The sequence below is a fragment of the Phalacrocorax aristotelis genome, chromosome 2 (assembly GCF_949628215.1).
Source record: "Phalacrocorax aristotelis chromosome 2, bGulAri2.1, whole genome shotgun sequence".
In the NCBI taxonomy this organism is placed as follows: Eukaryota; Metazoa; Chordata; class Aves; order Suliformes; family Phalacrocoracidae; genus Phalacrocorax; species Phalacrocorax aristotelis.
In genome coordinates, this window is record NC_134277.1 from 148,233,145 (window position 1) to 148,251,918 (window position 18,774).

Consider the following 18,774-nt stretch of genomic DNA (forward strand, 5'->3'; position numbering starts at 1 on the left):
CAAGTTATCTTACTGCCCACAGACATTCGAAGTTCAACAAGTATACCAGTAAACACTGGTCAATAAGTGGCATTCATATATGGAGCTGGCTGGACAAAGCCATCGTGTAGATAGGAGAAACAGCTGTGCAACCCAAACTCTGTGTCTGCCTGATGGTTCTCAGAAGCAAGATGCACTTGACACTTCCCTTCCTAAGATGTATTAGTGAGAATCCAAGTATCAAAAAGTCATACCACAAGCCTATTCCACACGCTACACCAAAAAGTACTTGGTAAGACATTTAACAGGTTTTAAAACCAGCACTAATGTTCCAAAAAGTGATAGATTTACTCTGTATATATTAAGTGACTTTGCAGCACCCAAGTGATGCTTTCCAAAGCACTGCATCTGCTAAACAAGTACGACAAAGACAGTGAGTATGCAAAACACGGCAGCACCTAATTTTGGTGCCTAAAGCAGCCTATAAGGAAAGAATCAAGCTGTTATATTTGTATATTATCAACAGCCAACATGTAAAAAGTCATGCTTTCGCTAAGAAAAGGATTAGCAAATACTTTGAGCCTACACAAATACAAAAGGTTCTCCAACTGTGCCCAAAAATAACTTTGAGGTGAAGAGCAGGCATGCCTGAGGAATTTAATTTAGTATTAAAAAAATACTTGAAGCTAAATAAACCTCTAATGCAAGAGAAAGTATAAATTTCAGGGACTGTATCTGTTAAAGTTAACAGAGCTACACTAACACATAATTTTAATAAAAGGTCAGAATATTAGATGTGGTGTTTCCCTTTTGGGGTTGATTTCAGCTTACTTCAGGGACCGACAATGAAGATGTGTACATCTGAACTACACTTCAGTTATAGATAGAGTCAATAAATATTAAATAAGATGACTTGATTGAGCTTGGGGTATGCTTTATCTGATCAAAGGCAGACGTCTACTGTAGGATGGAGTTAGTTGTACCAACAGCTCCACGGACTGTACCAACTAGCACTACATCAACTATAAAAGAAAATGCAGACATTCGTGTTGCAGATAATTACATGTAGTCACATGAATCCCACCCCTGGAGTTTATAATCAAGGATGCATTTTTGGAAAGGGATGTTATGGTCAGCTATAAGCATCTGAGTCTGATGTACAGTGCACTGGGAAAAGTGCAACCTGTTATGATCTGCAGGTTTGACTAGACATTCCCTTCTAATCTATGGCTAGCTAAGTTTTTTTGGTATTAAAAAAATAGCTAGATGATCAGAAATTAAATGCAGACCTCCGTGGGATAGTCAGAGCCTTGGCAGAAGTAGCAAGAGAGAAAGAAAATTGAAAAACAGCTTACAGAAAGGCCATTGTTTATTTCTTTATGCCTTGAATTTTGATAGTGAACCACCATTCCATCTTCTAGCTTTTAAATAATATCCTATTTTTTATTACAAGCATCTTAAGTAAACAACACCATGCTAACATACTTTATCATAGTAATTATGCTGACCTGTATGCTGTAAATGATACACTGAAGTGAAAAACTGCATTATTGCTGTCATCATAGCTTCCCTATATTAGCGTACAACCTCATGTTTGGTATTTGTCATGCATTTTGAACTGCTCTAGTAACAGATTTCAGCCAAACTCTGGAAGACATACATCCCCCACCCTCCCCAAAAAAAGTGAAAACATAAAATTAAGTCAAGTTTATCAAGCACGCAAATACAAGTTCTTCATCACAGTGTAAATCTTCTTGCAGGTTTTAAAACAAAAGCATATAAGCATAGACTTCAAGGTCTGACCAGACACACCCATCTAGCCCAGTATGCTAATCCCAAGTGACCTGTAATGGAAGCTAAGGGATGGATACAGGAAAGGAAAAGCATGCATACAGCAACGTTGTGCTAGCACAGGCACCCCGTTTTCAGTCCATAATGGGCCGTGAGACACCTATGGGTGAGTATGACTTGCTGCAGGGTACCCTGCTTGGCCTCCAGTTACTCAAGAAGGTCATGTATATGCCAGGCCCAAAAGGATATGTTTTAAATAGCAGAAGCAGCACTAGAAACATACTTCGGGCAACAGAATCAAGCACCTAAACTCAGGTGTCCCTTTTCATACTGAATCCTGCTCTTGGCATTTTTAGCATCTCTTCTGCAACTCTTCATGCTCCACTTGAGCATCGATTATCCTCAGTAACACTGCATCATCAGCTAGTTTGGTATTTGGTCATTTACTCACATAGAAGTTCTGACTTGTGCTGACATTTTATTTCAAGAAACCTCCTCAGACTTAAAAGATAAAAGACCATAAGTAGCCAAAAGTATAAAAGTTTTGACTTTTCAGTTGTTACAGTGTTACGATATCCTTACTGCTGTAGTAATGGTGTGTATATAAGAATGTTTAATAACTATGCTAAGTAGTAAGGGGCTGAGGAACAGAAGCCGTCCTCCAAAGCTTTACCACTGATGGCAAGTACCTGGGATATTACTCCAGAAAGTGCTAACGTGTCTTGGTTCTTCTACAAATTCTGTTACAAGCATTTAATATAACACCTGAGGAAAATAAGTGTTTCAAAGTACAGCTTCTCATAAATTTTTAAGACCTAACCTACAGACAAAAAGTTAAGTGTCCTCCAGATGTATAACACTGGCCTCAAACTCCAGAGACCCTCTCTGTTAAGTCTGCCATCAGTGCAGGTAGTGCTGCCACATTTACTTTTTCTTCCTCAGGGAATTTTGTTAGCATCTAATTTTTGATGACTCTTTACAATGAACCCTACACTCTTTTCTGTCAATGCTTTTGCAGAATACCATCACTCTCCCCAGCAAGCCAGCCTGACAGTCTTCATTTCTATATACTCCCATTTTGTTTTGTGGTACTCTTTGGGAAAGTTGTTTTTATCATGTCTCAAAGACAAGGGAAAAACCACTAGCTTTTCATGCACCCTGTGATATTCAGTGAAATGCTAAGACAAGAAGTTGCTCATCTTATACTGACTGATAAAGAGAAATCTAAAGCAAACAAACATTTTCATTGAAACTGTAATGGTTTAACCCAGCAGGCAGCTAAACACCACACAGCCTGCCCAGTGGGACGGGGTAGAGAATCAGAAAAAAGGAAAAACTTGTGGGTTGAGATAAAGACTATTTAATAGGACAGAAAAGAAAGGAAAAATAAAGATAAAAGAATATATAAAACAAATTCTTCTGCTGTGTTGTCCCATACGATGATGTCATCAATGTATTGAAGGTGTTCTGGAGCTTCTCCCTGTTCCAGTACAGTCTGAATCAGTCCATGGCAAATGGTAGGACTGTGTTTCCACCCCTGGGGCAGTCAATTCCAGGTGTAATGGACACCCCTCCATGTGAAAGCAAACTGTGGCCTGCACTCTCCTGCCAGAGGGACTGAGAAGAATGCATTAGCAATATCAGTTGTGGCATAGCAGTTGGCTGCCTTTGACTCCAGTTCGTATTGAACCACAGCAGCACTCAGTGGTGGCATGACTTTGTTCAGGCCACAATAGTCTACTGTTAGTCTGCACTCTCCATTGGACTTTCGCATCGGCCATATAGGACAGTTAAAGGGTGAGCAGGTCTCAGTGATCATTCCTTGGATCTCCCGTCAATGAATCAGCCCATGGATGGCAATCAGGGAGGCTCAGCTGGTGCAGTATTGCTGCCTGCACACTATTGCGGTAGGGATTAGTGCTTGTTGTTCTTTGACCCTCAGCAACCCCACAACAGAAGAGTCCTCTGAGACACTAGGCAAGGTAGTCAGCTGTTTAATTTCCTCTGTCTCCAAGGCAGCTATACCAAAAGCCCACCTGTACCCTTTTGGGTCCTTGAAATACCCTCTCCTGAGGCAGTCTATGCCAAGGATGCACGGAGCCCCTGGGCCAGTCACAATGGGGTGCTTTTGCCACTCATTCCCGGTGAGGCTCACTTTGGCCTCCAATACAGTTAGCTCTTGGGATCCCCCTGTCACTCCAGCAATGCTGATAGGTTCTGCCCCTATATAGCTTCATGGCATTAGGGTACACTGGTGTCCACTAAAGCTTTATACTCCTGTGGGTGGGATGTGCCAGGCCATCTAATCCATACAGTCCAGTAAACCTGGTTGTCCCTTTCCTCTACCTGGCTGGAGGTAGGGTCCCTCCAGTCATGGTCATAATTTGTGTTACTCACTCTTCCTAATACAAATTAGAAGTCCCTTTATTAAGATCAGAAGTAAGACCAGCCCTTCTACTCTGTCTGGGAAATTGCGCACTGGAAACTGGAGCAGCAATTTTCCTGGAAGAACCCTCTTTTGTGATTGCTTATCTTTGCAACTCACGTACCTGTGCCTCTGGGGTCAAGGTATGTTTTCCATCCCACTTCCTCATGTCCTCTCCATGGTCATGCAGGTAAAACCAAAGGTTGGCCCATGGTGTGTACCCTCTATATTCTCTCTTGAGCAGAGGAACACTTACTTCTAATAGCTCAGATACTGGTCCATGCATGTGGGGAACTCTTTCAGTTGCTGGACCTCCTGGGACAGCTTTTCCTCAGCTAAGATGCAGGCCCACAGGGAGGAAGAGAGACTTTCTTCATATTGCTGGAGTTGGCCATCCAATTTATCTACTGTTTCTCCCTCTGTCTTTCCAGGTCATTACTGTCAATGAGTTTGCATATGACAATGGTGAGGTCTGTACAAAATTCCACCATATGAGTTGTGTGCACTTGACTTCGTCTGGATCTTTGGATAACTGCTCATTGTCCAGGTCACCATAAATCACCTTCAGCATGGCTAATTCCCTCAGGTACTGGATACCTCTCTCCATGGTGGTCCACTTGCCTGGGTGACATATCTTCCTTGAAAGGGATACCTTTCCTTCATGCCTGAGTTGCCTCCAGAGGCTGAGGGCTTGTGCCCCTTTTCCAATCACTTTCTCAATGTCCCCTTCCCTAGAAAGGGATCCCAGCTGCTTGGCTTCCCTACCTTCCAATTCCTGTCACTTTGTCATCAGATCCAGAGATCTTTTCTTCCCCTTGAGGGTGCTGAATAGTGTCGAACAGGGCTTGGTAAACATGGGCCAGGCCCCAGCACGTTGCAGTCATTTTTGTCTCTCTGGAATTGCCAGGGTGACAGGACACTTTTTCCAAATATTTTACTAGTTTTTCAGGATTCTGCACTTGTTCAGGAATAAAGTTCCAAAAGGTCGGAGGTACCCACTCTCCAAGGTACTTGCCCATCCTATTCCACGCACCCTGCCACTAATAACTACCCAGCCTCAGGGCAGATCTCTGAGTGTTATTCTTAAATAGTTGTTTAACCTTAATACAAGACCTGAAACACATTCAGCAGACATAGGAACATGCTGGTTTGAACATCCCCAGTATATTCAAAATTCTCAAGAGCTATTGTAACTAGCCTGGAGGAGAAGAAGGTGAAGGAGCTGGGGGAAAGTGTCCCTCCCTGTCTCCTCCATATATTGGAAAAGGTAGAGTGTAATTATTGACAATTTCTGAGAGATTGTTCCCAAAGTACAGAGATGATGGCAATAGTGAGTACAAATACCAGAGTAGTCTCACAACCAGTAATTTTATCATAAGCCAGTGTTACACAGTACAACAAAATTACAACCTTGACCCAGCCCCCAGAGTTGATAAACAGCACAACAGGGAACATATACAGCAAATAAGATGTTACATAACTGTTTAATAATAATAATAAATAATAATTACATAACGTAACATACAACTCTGAGAACAAGGACAACAACTCTGAGGGCAACTAAATCAACATTGCACCCAGCGACCATTAAACTAATAATGAATGCTTATAGCACATTTGTTTTAACACGCTCTCATCACATCTGTTGTTATCTCAACATATTGAGCCCCATGTTGGGTGCCAAAAAGGGCTGTTGTGGTTTAGTCCCAGCCGGCAATGAAGCACCAGCCAGCTGCTGGCTCGCTCCCCCTGCCCAGTGGGACAGGGTAGAGAATCAGAAAAAAAAGGTAAAACTTGTGGGTTGAGATAAAGACTATTTAATAGGACAGAAAAGAAAGGAAAAATAAAGATAAAGATAAAAGAATATATAAAACAAGTGATGCACAATGCAATTGCTCACGAACCCCTGACCAATGCCCAGCCAGTTCCTGAGTAGCAGCCCCACCTCCCCGGCCAACCCCACTAGTTTTTTGTTCAGCATACCATCACATGGTGTGGAATATCCATTTGGCCAGTTTGGGTCAGATGTGCCAGCTGTGCCCCCTCCCAGCCTCCTCGCTGGCAGGGCAGTATGTGAAGCTGAAAAGTCCTTCACTTAGTGGAAGCACTGCTCAGCAACAACTAAAACATCAGTGTGTTATCAACTTTATTCTCATCCTTAATCCAAAACACAGCACTGTACCAGCTACTAAGAGGAAAATTAACTCTACCCTAGCCAAAACCCAGACAGAAATGAACAAGTGAGTAGGCATGCAAGAGAAATGAAAAACCAGGTTATACAATTAAACAAGAAAGAGAAAGGAGGTCCTTTGATATTATGCTAATCCAGCTGTGACATTATACCACTGACTTTTAAGCTATATTACCCTTAAAGATGTCTGAGAATAGCTTCTGAAGGAAAGGCAAGTAATGATAATTACCTGCTCAGGATGGAGACTTCCAAAGGGAGAATTTGCTGGGGTGTTTCAAGGGAAGCAAGGTTCTGCTCTGAGCTAACTGGGCAAAGCAATATTCTAATGTGCTGCAAAAGTAACCAAGAGCAGCAGTGGAGTTAGCAGAATCTGTTGATTATTATGTGTTTACTGAATAATTTTTAATGAAGTGTTATTGACTATGAAAACAAAAATCAGTGCCAGGTCAGAAACACATTCTAAACCTTAACTTTTCATTCTGCTTCTACTGCAGTGTTGCATGTCTTGTTTTGGGGAAGGTTTGAAAGTGGAAGGGGAATGAAGAAATCTGGGAACATGTCCCCAGATTTACTAAACTCTTATTTACTAAAGTATTCTACATCAGTTACAAATCCCTGCAAACTCCAATACAGGCATACATACTTAAGTTTACTGTACAATTAGCTGCTTTAAAAAAAAAAAATCATCTACACACGATATTTGCCCATAATTCCAGACTGAATGCAATTGATTTCTACCGCACAGGAGACTTAATCTATGCCAAAAATTTTATTTCATTAAGAAAATGATATTATGGAGCATCTGAGATCATGTAACAGACAAAACAGAATGCCAGAGAAATTTTAACTGCCAGTACCCCACAGTGAATGCCTGATTATTTGCAGATGGGATATGGAAAAATTGTGAAATTATTGGAATTTTGGGTCCTGTACGAAAGCATTACTTCAGACTGCATGTGTCATGGCAAACATCTATTATATTTTAATACATTCTTAGATTTTGCTTTCAGTGCTTAGAACTGGCTATGCTTACTTCTTTAGTCTTATTAACTGAAAAAGACTGCATTCTTCGAAGCGCAGAACAAAACCCTTAGGTGATAGCACAAAACCGTGCCAGTAAGTCAATAGTCAATACTGGCGTTATTTATCCAATAACTAAACTAAAAACTAATTTAAATCAATCTCCTTTGGAAAAGCCAACTGTTCAACAAGCACAACAATTGGTCTAAGATCAATCAGCGAACATGAGATCAATTAAAACCAGCTTAAGTTTTTGTAGGAGGACAATTCACACAACTCGAGTTAGATGTCTATTCATTTCAGTACTCCCACAATGCAATCCTTAAGCTCTGTTGTAAAGCAGAAATACCACTATCACCCTCCACTGTCTAGCCAGCACTCTAAGTAGTTCCACATTTAATTAAAGACACAGTATACCCTTTGTTAGCACAGATAGTCTGGTCACTTTAAAGGACTGCTATCGTTTTAGCCACACACACAAAAATTAAATTCTGGAAACCATCTGTTGAAAAACCACCAAAACTAAATTGCTTTACAATTTTATTTGTGCCTACTCTGAAGGTGACATGTGCATGAAAGCGCAAACAATTCTCCTTTCACAGTTTTATTACTGTTTGTAGTGGCTTAACACTGGAGATGTTAGCTCCCTCCCCTTACAAATAATTGCACTAAAAGTGCAATTCTTTCAGAAATAGATATTTCTCGGCGGCTGAGCCACCTGATTTTCTGCTAACTTTAGAAATGGGGAGGGGAGACACAGCCGAGAAAATAATAGCAAAAGGGACAGCAAAATAATTCAGAATATGTGGATAATAAAAACATTTTATACTGAAGGTGTGCCCCCCCCACCCGAAAAAAAATAAAAAGAAAACCAAACCCCCCACAGACAACCCTGACAGCTGGGGAAGAGCTGCAGTAACCTCTTCGTCCACATGGGTGCTGTACTGGCACATTTCACCGCTCCGACTCCTGAACTCTCGTAATCCCGACACCAGCATCCTAGGAAAATAGATTAAACCCTAACGCACCGTTTCTCTTCTTTTTTCCTCCAAGGGATCCGCAGGCGCTGAGCAAGAGCTGGCGGCACAGTCCCCCCCCCCGCCCTCCCCGGGCGCTGGGAGAGGCGCGGCTGGCTTTGCCCCCGGCTCTCCGTGGGGCTGGGCTGAGCCCCCCGAGCCCCGCGGAGGCGGCACGGCGGGTCCGTGGGTGCCCGGAGCCCCGGGGCGGGGCGGGAGAGGCTGCCTTTCCCCCTCGGAAACTCGGTCGCTCTAAGGACGGTCCCACGGAAGGCAGCCTCCGAGTCCGCCACATGGACACGCGAGGCGCGACAGCACCGGGGCTAAGAGCGCACCGCGGGCTGCTGCGGGGCTACCAGGCGGGCTACGGCGGCGACATCAACCACCTCCCCGGCAGCGGGCGGCTCCCGGCGAGACCCACGGCCGTGCCGGCCCGGCGCGGGGCAGGACCCCGCCGCGGCGTGGGGCCGGGGCGGCAGCCCCAGGCGTGGCGCGGAGGAGCCGCGCCGCTCCGGCCGATCCTTTCCCACCGGAGCTCAGGTCCTGCCGCTCCCCCCGCCGCCGGCCCGGCATCCCGGCAGGAGGGCGGCGGGCAGCCCCGCGGAGGGGTCGCCACGGCGGCCCGGAGCCCGCGGGCGGGGGGGCGCTCACCTGCCGGAGATCTGCCCTTCCCCGGCGGGGAGGGGAAGCGCCCGCAGCCCGCCGGCAGCTCCGCTCCTGCCCCGCAAAGAGCCCCGGGCGGGTGTCCCGGGCGAGCGGGCAGCGCTGCTCACCTCTCTTGCTGCGTCTCCAGCGGCCGGCTTGGCAGTGGCCGTAATCCATACAGTTCAGGATGATCAAGGCAAAGGAGAAGAGGCGAAACTGCATCCTGGGCCGCGGGGGTGGGCAGCCTCCTCCAGCGGCGGCGAGGGGCTGCGAGCGGCCCCGGGTGAGGAGGGACGGACGGATGGACGGAGGGAAGGGGCCGGCGGGGCGCCGCGGGTAGCGGCTACCGCGGGGACCGGCAGGAGCTCACACGCCTCCTGCTCCCGTTCCCGGGCGCTGCGAACTCAGAGCCGCTTCCAGCATCTCCCCCGCGCTTCAGGGAGAGGGGGGGGAAAGCTTGGCTCCCGGCTTTCCCGGTCCTCCCCCTTCTCCGGCTCTCCCCGAGAACCAAAAAGAGAAAAATCAAAACCCGCAGGTCAGGGCAGGAGCGGGGCCGCAGCGCAGAGTCACCGAGAGCCCCAACTTTGTCCCGCCGGCAGCGGAGGGGCGCTGCCGCTCGCACCCCCCTGCGCCCCGGGGACGGGCTGTCAGGCGAGGGAAAGCGCTATTTATCGCGGCGCAGGGGCGCTCCCCGCCCACAGCCGCTCAGGTCGCGGGCACGGCGGGGCGAAGCCGCCCCCCGCCGCCACCACCACCACCCCCCCCCCCCCCGCCCCTACCTTCGGCGGCGCGGCCCCGCCGCTAGCCCGCCCCGCCGCCGGGTCCGGGCCCGGCTCGGCGGGGCGGGCGGCGGGGGCTCCCGGCCACATGCAGGCGGTGGCCGCGCCGGGCACCCCCCCTTCCTCCTCCTCTTCCTCCTCCTCCTCCTCCTCCGCTCCGCCGGCTCCCCCGGCCGCCCGCCCCCGCCCGCTCCGCTGGGCGACGGGGCGGGGGCCGCCGGCCGGGGTCAGCGGCGGCGGGGCCGTGCGGGGCCGGGGGCGGCGGGGGCGGGCGGTGCCGCGCCCCGAGCCCGCCGCCCGCGCGCGCAGCCCCCGCCCCGCCGGGCCCGGCCGCCCGCGCCCCCCGCCCCGGGGCTGCTGCCTGCGGCTCTGCCTCGGCCGGCTGCTCCCTCCCCCCGCAAAGCCTCCTCGTCGTGCTGCTTATGGTCCTGGGAGCTGCTGCTGCACCGCTTACAGCCTTGGGAAATCTCGTCCTGCTCATTTCTCCCTCTTCCCTGTTTTATTTTCCCTTACGTTTTTTTCTTTCTTCCCGCAGTGTTTGATGATTAACTCTCTTCCTTTCGTCCCTGGTTTTAAGACCTTGACCCATTAATTTTCCCCTCCTTTTCTTCTTGCTTCCTAAAATTCTGGTCTTGCATGTGGCAAAGCCTCGTTTTTCATTGTCCTGGGGAGATGGCTCTTGAGGTCCTAAACTTCAGCAAGTGATTTTTAGCTGTTTCTAGCCTCACCGCTACTTGGCAAAGGTGGTGTAAAGCTGGTAAAGTGGGAACTCTAATAGTACAGATAAGAGTATGAAACAAGGGAACACCCAAGAGGCTCCAGGTGAATTCAGCTCTGGCACAGGAGGGGCTGTTCATTCCTCACAGCATCAACCATGTTGACCCCACAGAGCCATTTGCTTTCTCTGCTCCTCACCCAGAGCCCGTTCCCCACCCTGCAGGGACCGACGTGCCGCGGCCCCTTGGTTGCGGTGCTGGATGTGCTGTGCCCGACCTGCGGAGCCCCACAGGAGCTGGGGCGCGACCGAGCAGGTGCGAAAGGTGGGGAAGCAGCGTGGGTCTGGCACAGCCGGCACAAAGCCAGGTCTTACACACCCAGCAGGATCCAGGCTCACTCTGCGCTGGGTGTTTCTGCTCCTAACCACCACCCAACACTTCTGGTTGTGGGAATGCGGTGCTGAAATACCTGAGCTGCCTCGGGATGGAGCCAGCTAGGTTCTCACAAAAGCAGATGTACTCTTTCCAGAGCAGAGCTGGCCCTAGAAAGAGCATAACTGCATTCACATGGCGCTGTGCCTGAGCTAATAAATCATGTTAGACCCAGGCTGGCTTTTCATCCATGGCCACATCTGACCACAGATAAATGAAGTCCGACTGTATGGTGTTTACCATACCATCCTGTGACCACAGAGCTTTTGGTGGGATTTATCAGTACAAAATTCCTCTGAAGCAGAGAAGCGTCAGCATCCTCAGTTTGCAGATGGAAGACTGAGTTACAAAGAGCCTAAATAACTTGCCTGAAATCAAAAGGGAGGTATGGGACAGAGTCAAAATTTATTCCTCAGTTTCCCAAGTGTTCAGACAGTGCTGTAACCCCTGGACTGCCCTTCTTCACATTTCTCTGCTGCACAGTAGTAGTACTATACCAGTTTAACCACCAGTGTGAAATGTAAGGATTTTTTAAAGCTACATTAAAATATATAAGGATATCTGCTGATGTCAAATCTTTATTTAACTGTCATTATGGGCTTACAGTATATGAGATCCCACTGTTCTACACAGAGCATCTCACACCTTTCAGTGTTGTCATAATCTAAGAATTACAGAGACAGGACCCGTCAACTACTTAACACAAACCTAAGTACTAGGTCCTTCAAGGTCACTCTAGCTCAGTGTCAGTGGTCTCCGAGTGAATTTGGAGTGGATGCTATGGAAAAGAGTGCAAAAAATAAGGCATGCATACATGTGGTTTGTGGTCTTTATTTTCCACAATCTAGTTACACAGTGAAACTTTCCAAAGCAGGTATATATATACACATATATATGTACATACACATAACTTGTTGCAACAGACGCCATATTTTATTTTAGTGGGGGATGTTTACAGGCAACTGCCGTTCTCCAAGACATGCAGTCCCCATATCCACTCTAACTTCATGTGACAGATTGTGTGCCACAGACAGCTGAGACTTGTTGTGCTAGCAGTATGTTTAGAGTACATGGTTGCTGTTTTCTGATGCAGAAATAAAAAGTGCACTCCCACCCCACAGATCCTCCTGAGCTGCAATGCAAGGGAGAGATCAGACTACAAAAGGGAGGGGAATTAAACAGAAGTGTTAACTACACCTTTGTGAGGACTCCAGGAACTGATCTCCTTTACCGTTTTCAGGTCTACAAACCCATAGTCATGGGGCTTTGGGGCTACAGCAGTTACCTGGAGAGGAGTCTCGGAGTCCTTTGTGTAAACAGTGATATCAGGACCTCCCCACTAATACAACTTCGTTTCTGGATGTGTTTGAAATATATAAAAGTGTAAATGGGCTTCCATAACAGCGCCCTGCTGACACTGAAGAACACTGAGGTCTCTCAAAGTGTAGTACTGGGTTTCAGGGGAAACAGGTCTCAGACATTTCCCTGTTTCTTAAGGAAGGAAAGCATGTCACCCTTATCCAGCCTGGGCTCCTTTCAGGGTCTCCCAGACTTGGAAAATAAATATGAGGACAGTATCTCCAAGTGAAATTCCTAGCCCTTGAGAGCAGGAGTAAGCCTCAGCACTGAGTTTTTCCTGTATGCAATGGGGGAGGCAGTAGCCCAGGTGGGAGCCAGCTCTGCTCCCAGGGAGGAAGCCTGCAGTTGATGGCTCAGGAGCTGGCTGGGATTTCAACATCGAATTTAAGCCAGGCAGGCTGGGCCACCCACAGGCAGCCCACAAAATACCTGGCAGCACTAGCCATGGGTTAGCATCCTATCATGCCGTGTAAGTACGGGACATAGCTACGTCCTCAGGACTGCTTGATGTGATTTACTTCAAGAGAGAGCTGACGGGGAACATCTGCAGACAGTGAGACACTGCTGGTCTGTAACAGGCAGGTGGCTGAGCTGGAGTGGCATTTTCAAGACTTTGGTAGGAAATGCAGCTATGACGATTTTAAAGGAATATAATTAATGATTTTTTAAAAAGTATTTATCAAGAGCTCTTTCTAAGCATGGAGGGCTGTTAAGGAGACAGCACAAAAGCACTTGTATGGAAGATCCAGAATTTGAGTGATAGAGACCTGCATCCTGGATCAAATGGCAGTTGGAAGTAAACTCTCAGTATTGCATGAGGTATGATAGGCAAGGAGTGCTTTCAAAGAGAAGACGAGCAGCTTATGCTTCCCATTATGAGGAAGAATCAGCGGAAGTATGCAAGAAAAAGAGTATTGTAACCAAAGCTAGTGGCCAAGAACACAATGCTAAGTAGACAGCAGGCTAAACTGGATTTAAACTCACAGAATACAATGTTGCAAAAAGCAAGATGTCATAGAATCATTGAATCATTAAGGTTGGGAAAGACCCTTAAAATCATCGAGTCCAACTGCTAGATTTGGCAGTAAGAATCTGGATGATAATTCTGACACTCCAATGGATGGAAAATTCATGTTTTAAAATAGGCTGCATGGAAAGAATCTTCTTTCTAGGTATAGACTAGACATAGTTTGATTGTCAAATCTGCAGGTAAGTCTCAGATGATGACTAGTCACCATTACAGAAATATGTGAATTTGTGTTTTCTGAGAAGACTACCCAGAGATACAGAGTAGAAGGAGGAAAGAAGAGGGACACTGAAGAGACTAGTCAGCCCTTGTCAGGCAGCTGGAAGGTGGATGAGCATCATCAGAGTACCCTCTTCGGGTGAGCTTCTGAAGGAATGATAACAGGAAAGAAAGGATGAGAATGACAAGAACCATGGAGCTAATGGAGGACAGGAATTCAAGCACACACCTAGCTGTTTATTATGGTCAATAAATCAAGAAGAATGAAGGTAACTTTGAGACATGATTAAGAAAAAGTCATTAAAGATTTTTGAAAGAATGGTGTCAGTGGCTTAGAAGCTAACCAGAGTCTGCAGAGCCCAGAACATGTTTACAGTCAGAAGGAAAAGTCAGGGGGCTTGAGAGGTTAAAGAGCAGAGGAAGGAAAAGTACTGGAATGAGTTCTGTAGGGTGGGGTAGGCCTGTAGTCTGTAGTCCCACTGAAATCAACAGAGAGGAATTCACCGCAGGCATGGCACTCTGTGTGTACCGCCATGCAGAACTGGGGCACTAATGAACACCGCACACATTCTAGGGGGGACTTTGACAAAGCGAGGAACTGGGAAAATTATCTGAGCAATAGTATGTTCGGTGAACATGGTCACAGAAAGAATGCGTTAGTCAAGGCCCAAGAAGATGATGTGGCAATGATTGAAATACCAGATGATGAGAGTCTGGGCAACAGCTTTAGCTGTGGGGAGAGCTAGGAAGGGGCGTATTTTAGATAAGTTATTCAAAGGTCTCAACAGCCAAATGAAGGCACTTGGACATTGCTGAGATGATTCATTATACACTGTTCTCAAACCATACTATTTTATAGAACTAGAGTTCTGTTCTTTTTTCAGTGTTCAATTTTCACTGAAAATCCAGTTTTATGTGTTGTGCTCCACAGAGGTTTCACTGACTGTAAAAGATCTTACCTTCTACACTTCAGCTGTATTAAAGCCAAAGTACTGCTGCTTTTGCAATATAAAGTAATTGAACCTTTCCATTCTTTATTGGGCTCTGTAGGATGTGATCTGTAAGTATCCTAACTTCATCACAGAGCAGACAGAGATCTTAAAATGAACAATACCAAAGTTTATTTTAAAAGAAATTTCTCCATATTCACATAGTTGGGTGAAGTCATGATCATTCCTAAGACCAGAGCCTCAGCAATACAGTCTAAGTCTACATAGCGTTACACTGAAGTAGAGGAGGTGTATCTTTATTTTCAGAAAAAGAAGTAAATGATCCTGATGACCTTTACATCTAAACTTCAAAACCAAATAAATTTATGCACAACTCAGCTTCCAACTCTTTATTTCCAAGCCAATCTTTACCTGCTTTAAATTTTTAAAATACACTTAGTTCATTAATTCTTCAAAATGTGATCTAAAATAATAAATAACAATACTGGAATACTATGCCCAGTTTTGGGCCTCCCAAAACCAAAGCAAGACTACTGGAGGGCCACCAAGGTGTTTAGGGGTGTGGCGGTGCACTCCCCCACCCCCCACCGGCCTACTCTGAGATCCCAGGATAAGCCCTATTGTGGTGTTATCTTGGTCATAACAGCTTGGGCGCCAGGCAATCTCTGTCCACACCTGGGCCATCTGCTGCCTGACTTCTGTACCGGAATTGTGGCCAGAATGTAAACTATTGACCAAAGCCAATCACCTCGATCCTATAACTAACAATCCAAGAGGGAGACCCTTGAGCTCTCTGGGACCGCAGCGGGCTGTGTGACCCTGTATCCCCCCCCTGGGCTGGGCCGCCTCTCAGGGTAGATTTTGCAAGGATTGAAGGATTGTCACCCGACGATTTTGCGAGGACTAAAAGGCCTGATTTTGCGAGGTTTGCCGGCCGTGCGTTGATGAATGCCAGCACATAAAAGTGAATAATTTATGAAACTCATGAAAAGGGAAATTTTAATCATAGGTTAACCTTGGTGTGTGCCTCTGTGTGTGCAATTTGAATATATATGTATATATATTATCCCTATTCACATAAACCATTGACCAAGTCTGAGACTAAAATTGGACCTAGCTGCACCTAGACTTCTCTCTGAAAGGAGTTTAGCAAGCAAGGGTCGTCTATTCTGAACCTCATGACTCAACGGGAGGGTCCTCCTTATCCCCTGCATCCATGATCCTTTTGTGAATCATTTTAACTCAAGCATAACTAAATTTTCCTTTGTGCACTTCTTCTGCATAAGTAATAGAGTGAACTTTGCCATTCTCAAATCTTTAGCTAAGTCGTTATGTTGATTGTAAAAAACTCCATCAAATTGCTGTTTTAAATTGGTTGATGCTGTTAAAAATTATACAACCTAATACTATGATTTACCTGAAAAAATATTAATAATTGCTAACTAAAGTTGTGTAACAAATCATATCCCCAACAATTTGGTGTAGTCAGCCATATCCGCAAATCTGTATTCGCGACAGTTTGGTGTAGTCAGCAGGATCCACAAGGTTTTATTTGCAACAAGGGGCTGGATCACTAGCCCTGTGAGGCGAGGCTGAAGGACCTGGGCTTGTTTGTCCTGAAGAGGTAGTTTCGGGGAGACCTAACGGCTCCTTCCCTTACCTCTGAGGAGGTCACTGAGCAGGTGGAGCCAGGATCCTTACAGATGTACTGAAACAGGAGAGGATTGCACTGGGTATAAAGAAAATAACTTTCCCTGTAAGGATGAATAAGCACTGGAAGAGTTTTGCCCAGAGAAGCTGTGGACTTGCTTTCCTTGGGCAAGGCCTTGAGCAACTGGATCTGAACTCTGCTGATCTTTGCACTGAGTTGCACTAGGGACCTCCCAAGGTCCCTGCTGGCCAGGCTGGTATGGCAACCCTATCAAAACCATGAACTCCAAAAACAGGGTGAGAAGACTGTCCTGTGCACCTTTTAGACACGCGCATAGCTTGCCTTCAAACCCCTCCTGCCCACCTGGTATCTCTGCAGCATCCACAGTGCACAAAAAAAAACCCCTCTCATAAAATTTTCTCTGGTTTGAAGCAATAAAATCGTTGAAGCTATCACTCTATTTTTAATTTTAAGTTACAATGATCTTTAAAAATTATTTTCTGTGTAAAGCCAGTGAAGCAAAACTATCTTGAATTCTTCTGCTGGGCTGCAGAGATTTCAATATTCTCTGTGGCAAAACTAGGTTAATTTTAAAAAAGCATTGTCTCTGCAAAAATACCTGATGCCTTGTGGAGGAAGACTGTAGGTATTAAGAGACTGTGATTAGAAGCAAATACAAATAAATTCTCTTACATATTGAGTAGGGGGTCAAAGATTTTCTTCCTTCTGACTCTTCTTCCTCTCTGAAACACAATCAGACTCCTCAGTTTTTGACGTGCTTGTGCAGGCTTTGCTCATGCGACACTTCCAGCAGTACCCATGAGCATTTTGCCTGAAGAAGAACAAATTAATTAAAGCTGTATATTTTCATTCAGGGTTCAGGGAAGCAAATGGAAAGAAGAGGAGATAACATCTCTAAAATAGCTTTTGTAGCTCTCAAGTTTAATTTCCAGTTCTTTCTCAATCATTTAGCTTGACTTTCTGTCCCAGTTTGGACCGGCACCAGACTACCAATTCCTGCCTGTCAGCTGTGGACATCTTATTTCTCTTGGGGTGTGCAAAAGCCAGTGTGCTCATGTGTGCATATTGCATTCTGAAGGTGAGACTTCAAAATCCACAAGGGGAGCTGCAGCTAATCCACTTCTTTTGGAGAATGGTGATTTCAGTTTGGCAGCATATAGATCAAAAAATTGCTAAAAAGTTGATGTATACCGAACCAGTTCAGGCTTTCTGTTTTGTTATGCTTTTCATCGCACTCTAACTATCCAGTAGAGGTTTGCAACGTGTATATATTCATTTAAATCTGCTCTAATATGGCCTCAGAAAAATGGCTTCACAAGGACCTGTGGAATGCAAAGATGAAACGTGAACTGGCTTTTACATAGTTTTTTTACATCCTTTTACATAGATTTTACATCTTCTGCCCTAAGCTTTACACAATCACTGCTTTATCTCTCATACACATACAAACCACCCACACAAGTACGTAGAGTAACTGAGTTTGGAAGGGACCTTGGAAGATCATCTGTCTAACATCTTGCTCAAAGCGGAGCTAACTTTAGAGTTAGGTCAGGTTGCTGAAGGCCTTGTCCAGCTGAGTTTTGAAAACGTTCAAGATGGAAGATTCCACAGCCTCTCTGAGTGACCTCTTCCAGTGCTTGTCCACCATCACAGTGAAAATTTTTTCCATATACCCAGAAAGGACTTTCTTCATTGCAAGCTGTGACCATTGCCCCATGGTTTTTCTCTGTGCACCCCACCTTCTCAGAAGCTCCCTTTTAGATCTGAATATAAATAATTGTACGTTTGTTTGTATATATGCATTTATATATTAAATTACATTTATATATTGCTGGTATGTTCTGTTTTAAATGTATGTTTAGTTTTTATTTCTACTTTGCACTTCCTCTGTTTCTTGATCACCTACACATCAGATAGAGAAAATACTTAAGATATTTTTTAAAAATTATGTCCTTCACATTAGCCCTACCTCTTTGAGACACTTACCTTGTTTTCCCACTGTTTCTGTTGATTATAGAAGGAAAGAGGAACAAAGACGATCGGATACCTGGAAACACAGAACTGTTACCACCATAAGCGCTGATAATCCAGTGATCAGAATGATCCCTTATTAAGAGGAAAGTGATATGATGGAAACTTTTTAATTGAAATGTCAGAATTTGCAGATTATTTTCTTGTAACAAGCATTGTTCAGCATAGGCATATTTTGTACTCAACATCTTGTCTGAATAACTTTCTAATTTAGTAACTGGGCTTGGAAATATCTTCCAAGTACAATTTAGAGATCTTTACTACTTAATGTTAATAAAGGCTAAGTGTTAAATGTTGTGATGTTAAGCACATGCTTTCTCCAGCATATCTGTTTAGCAATAAAGTGATTGCAATATTTGTTGGAATATACAAGAAGTATCTCTGCCAAATGATGATAAAGAAGGGAGTTTAAAAAGAATTTTGGACAGTTAACAATCCCTAGATAAAACCCTAAAAATTTGTGTAGTTAATCTACAGTGAGTTTCAGAAGTAAAATTGCCTCCATTAATATAAAAGCATATG

At 45.3% G+C, this 18,774-nt stretch overlaps 1 protein-coding gene and 1 long non-coding RNA gene across 4 annotated transcripts in view; both read right to left on the reverse strand.

Annotated features, from left to right (window-relative positions):
• Window positions 1-9,710, reverse strand: part of RSPO2 (R-spondin 2) — a 114,047-nt gene extending 104,337 nt beyond the window's left edge. For 2 of the 3 annotated variants that reach the window (XM_075085609.1, XM_075085612.1), the window contains exon 1: window positions 9,196-9,710. In XM_075085609.1, coding sequence (XP_074941710.1) covers window positions 9,196-9,289 — 94 coding nt within the window. In that variant the 5' untranslated portion in view covers window positions 9,290-9,710. The remainder of the gene's footprint in view (window positions 1-9,195) is intronic. The other variant, XM_075085610.1, reaches the window with a different exon arrangement.
• A 4,995-nt stretch (window positions 9,711-14,705) lies between these two features.
• LOC142053651 (uncharacterized) lies at window positions 14,706-18,268 on the reverse strand. The gene is made up of 2 exons (XR_012659289.1): window positions 18,208-18,268; window positions 14,706-16,257 (listed from the first exon to the last, which is right to left on the reverse strand). It is a non-coding gene; the product is annotated as an uncharacterized LOC142053651 (long non-coding RNA).
• Window positions 18,269-18,774: the final 506 nt, after the last annotated feature.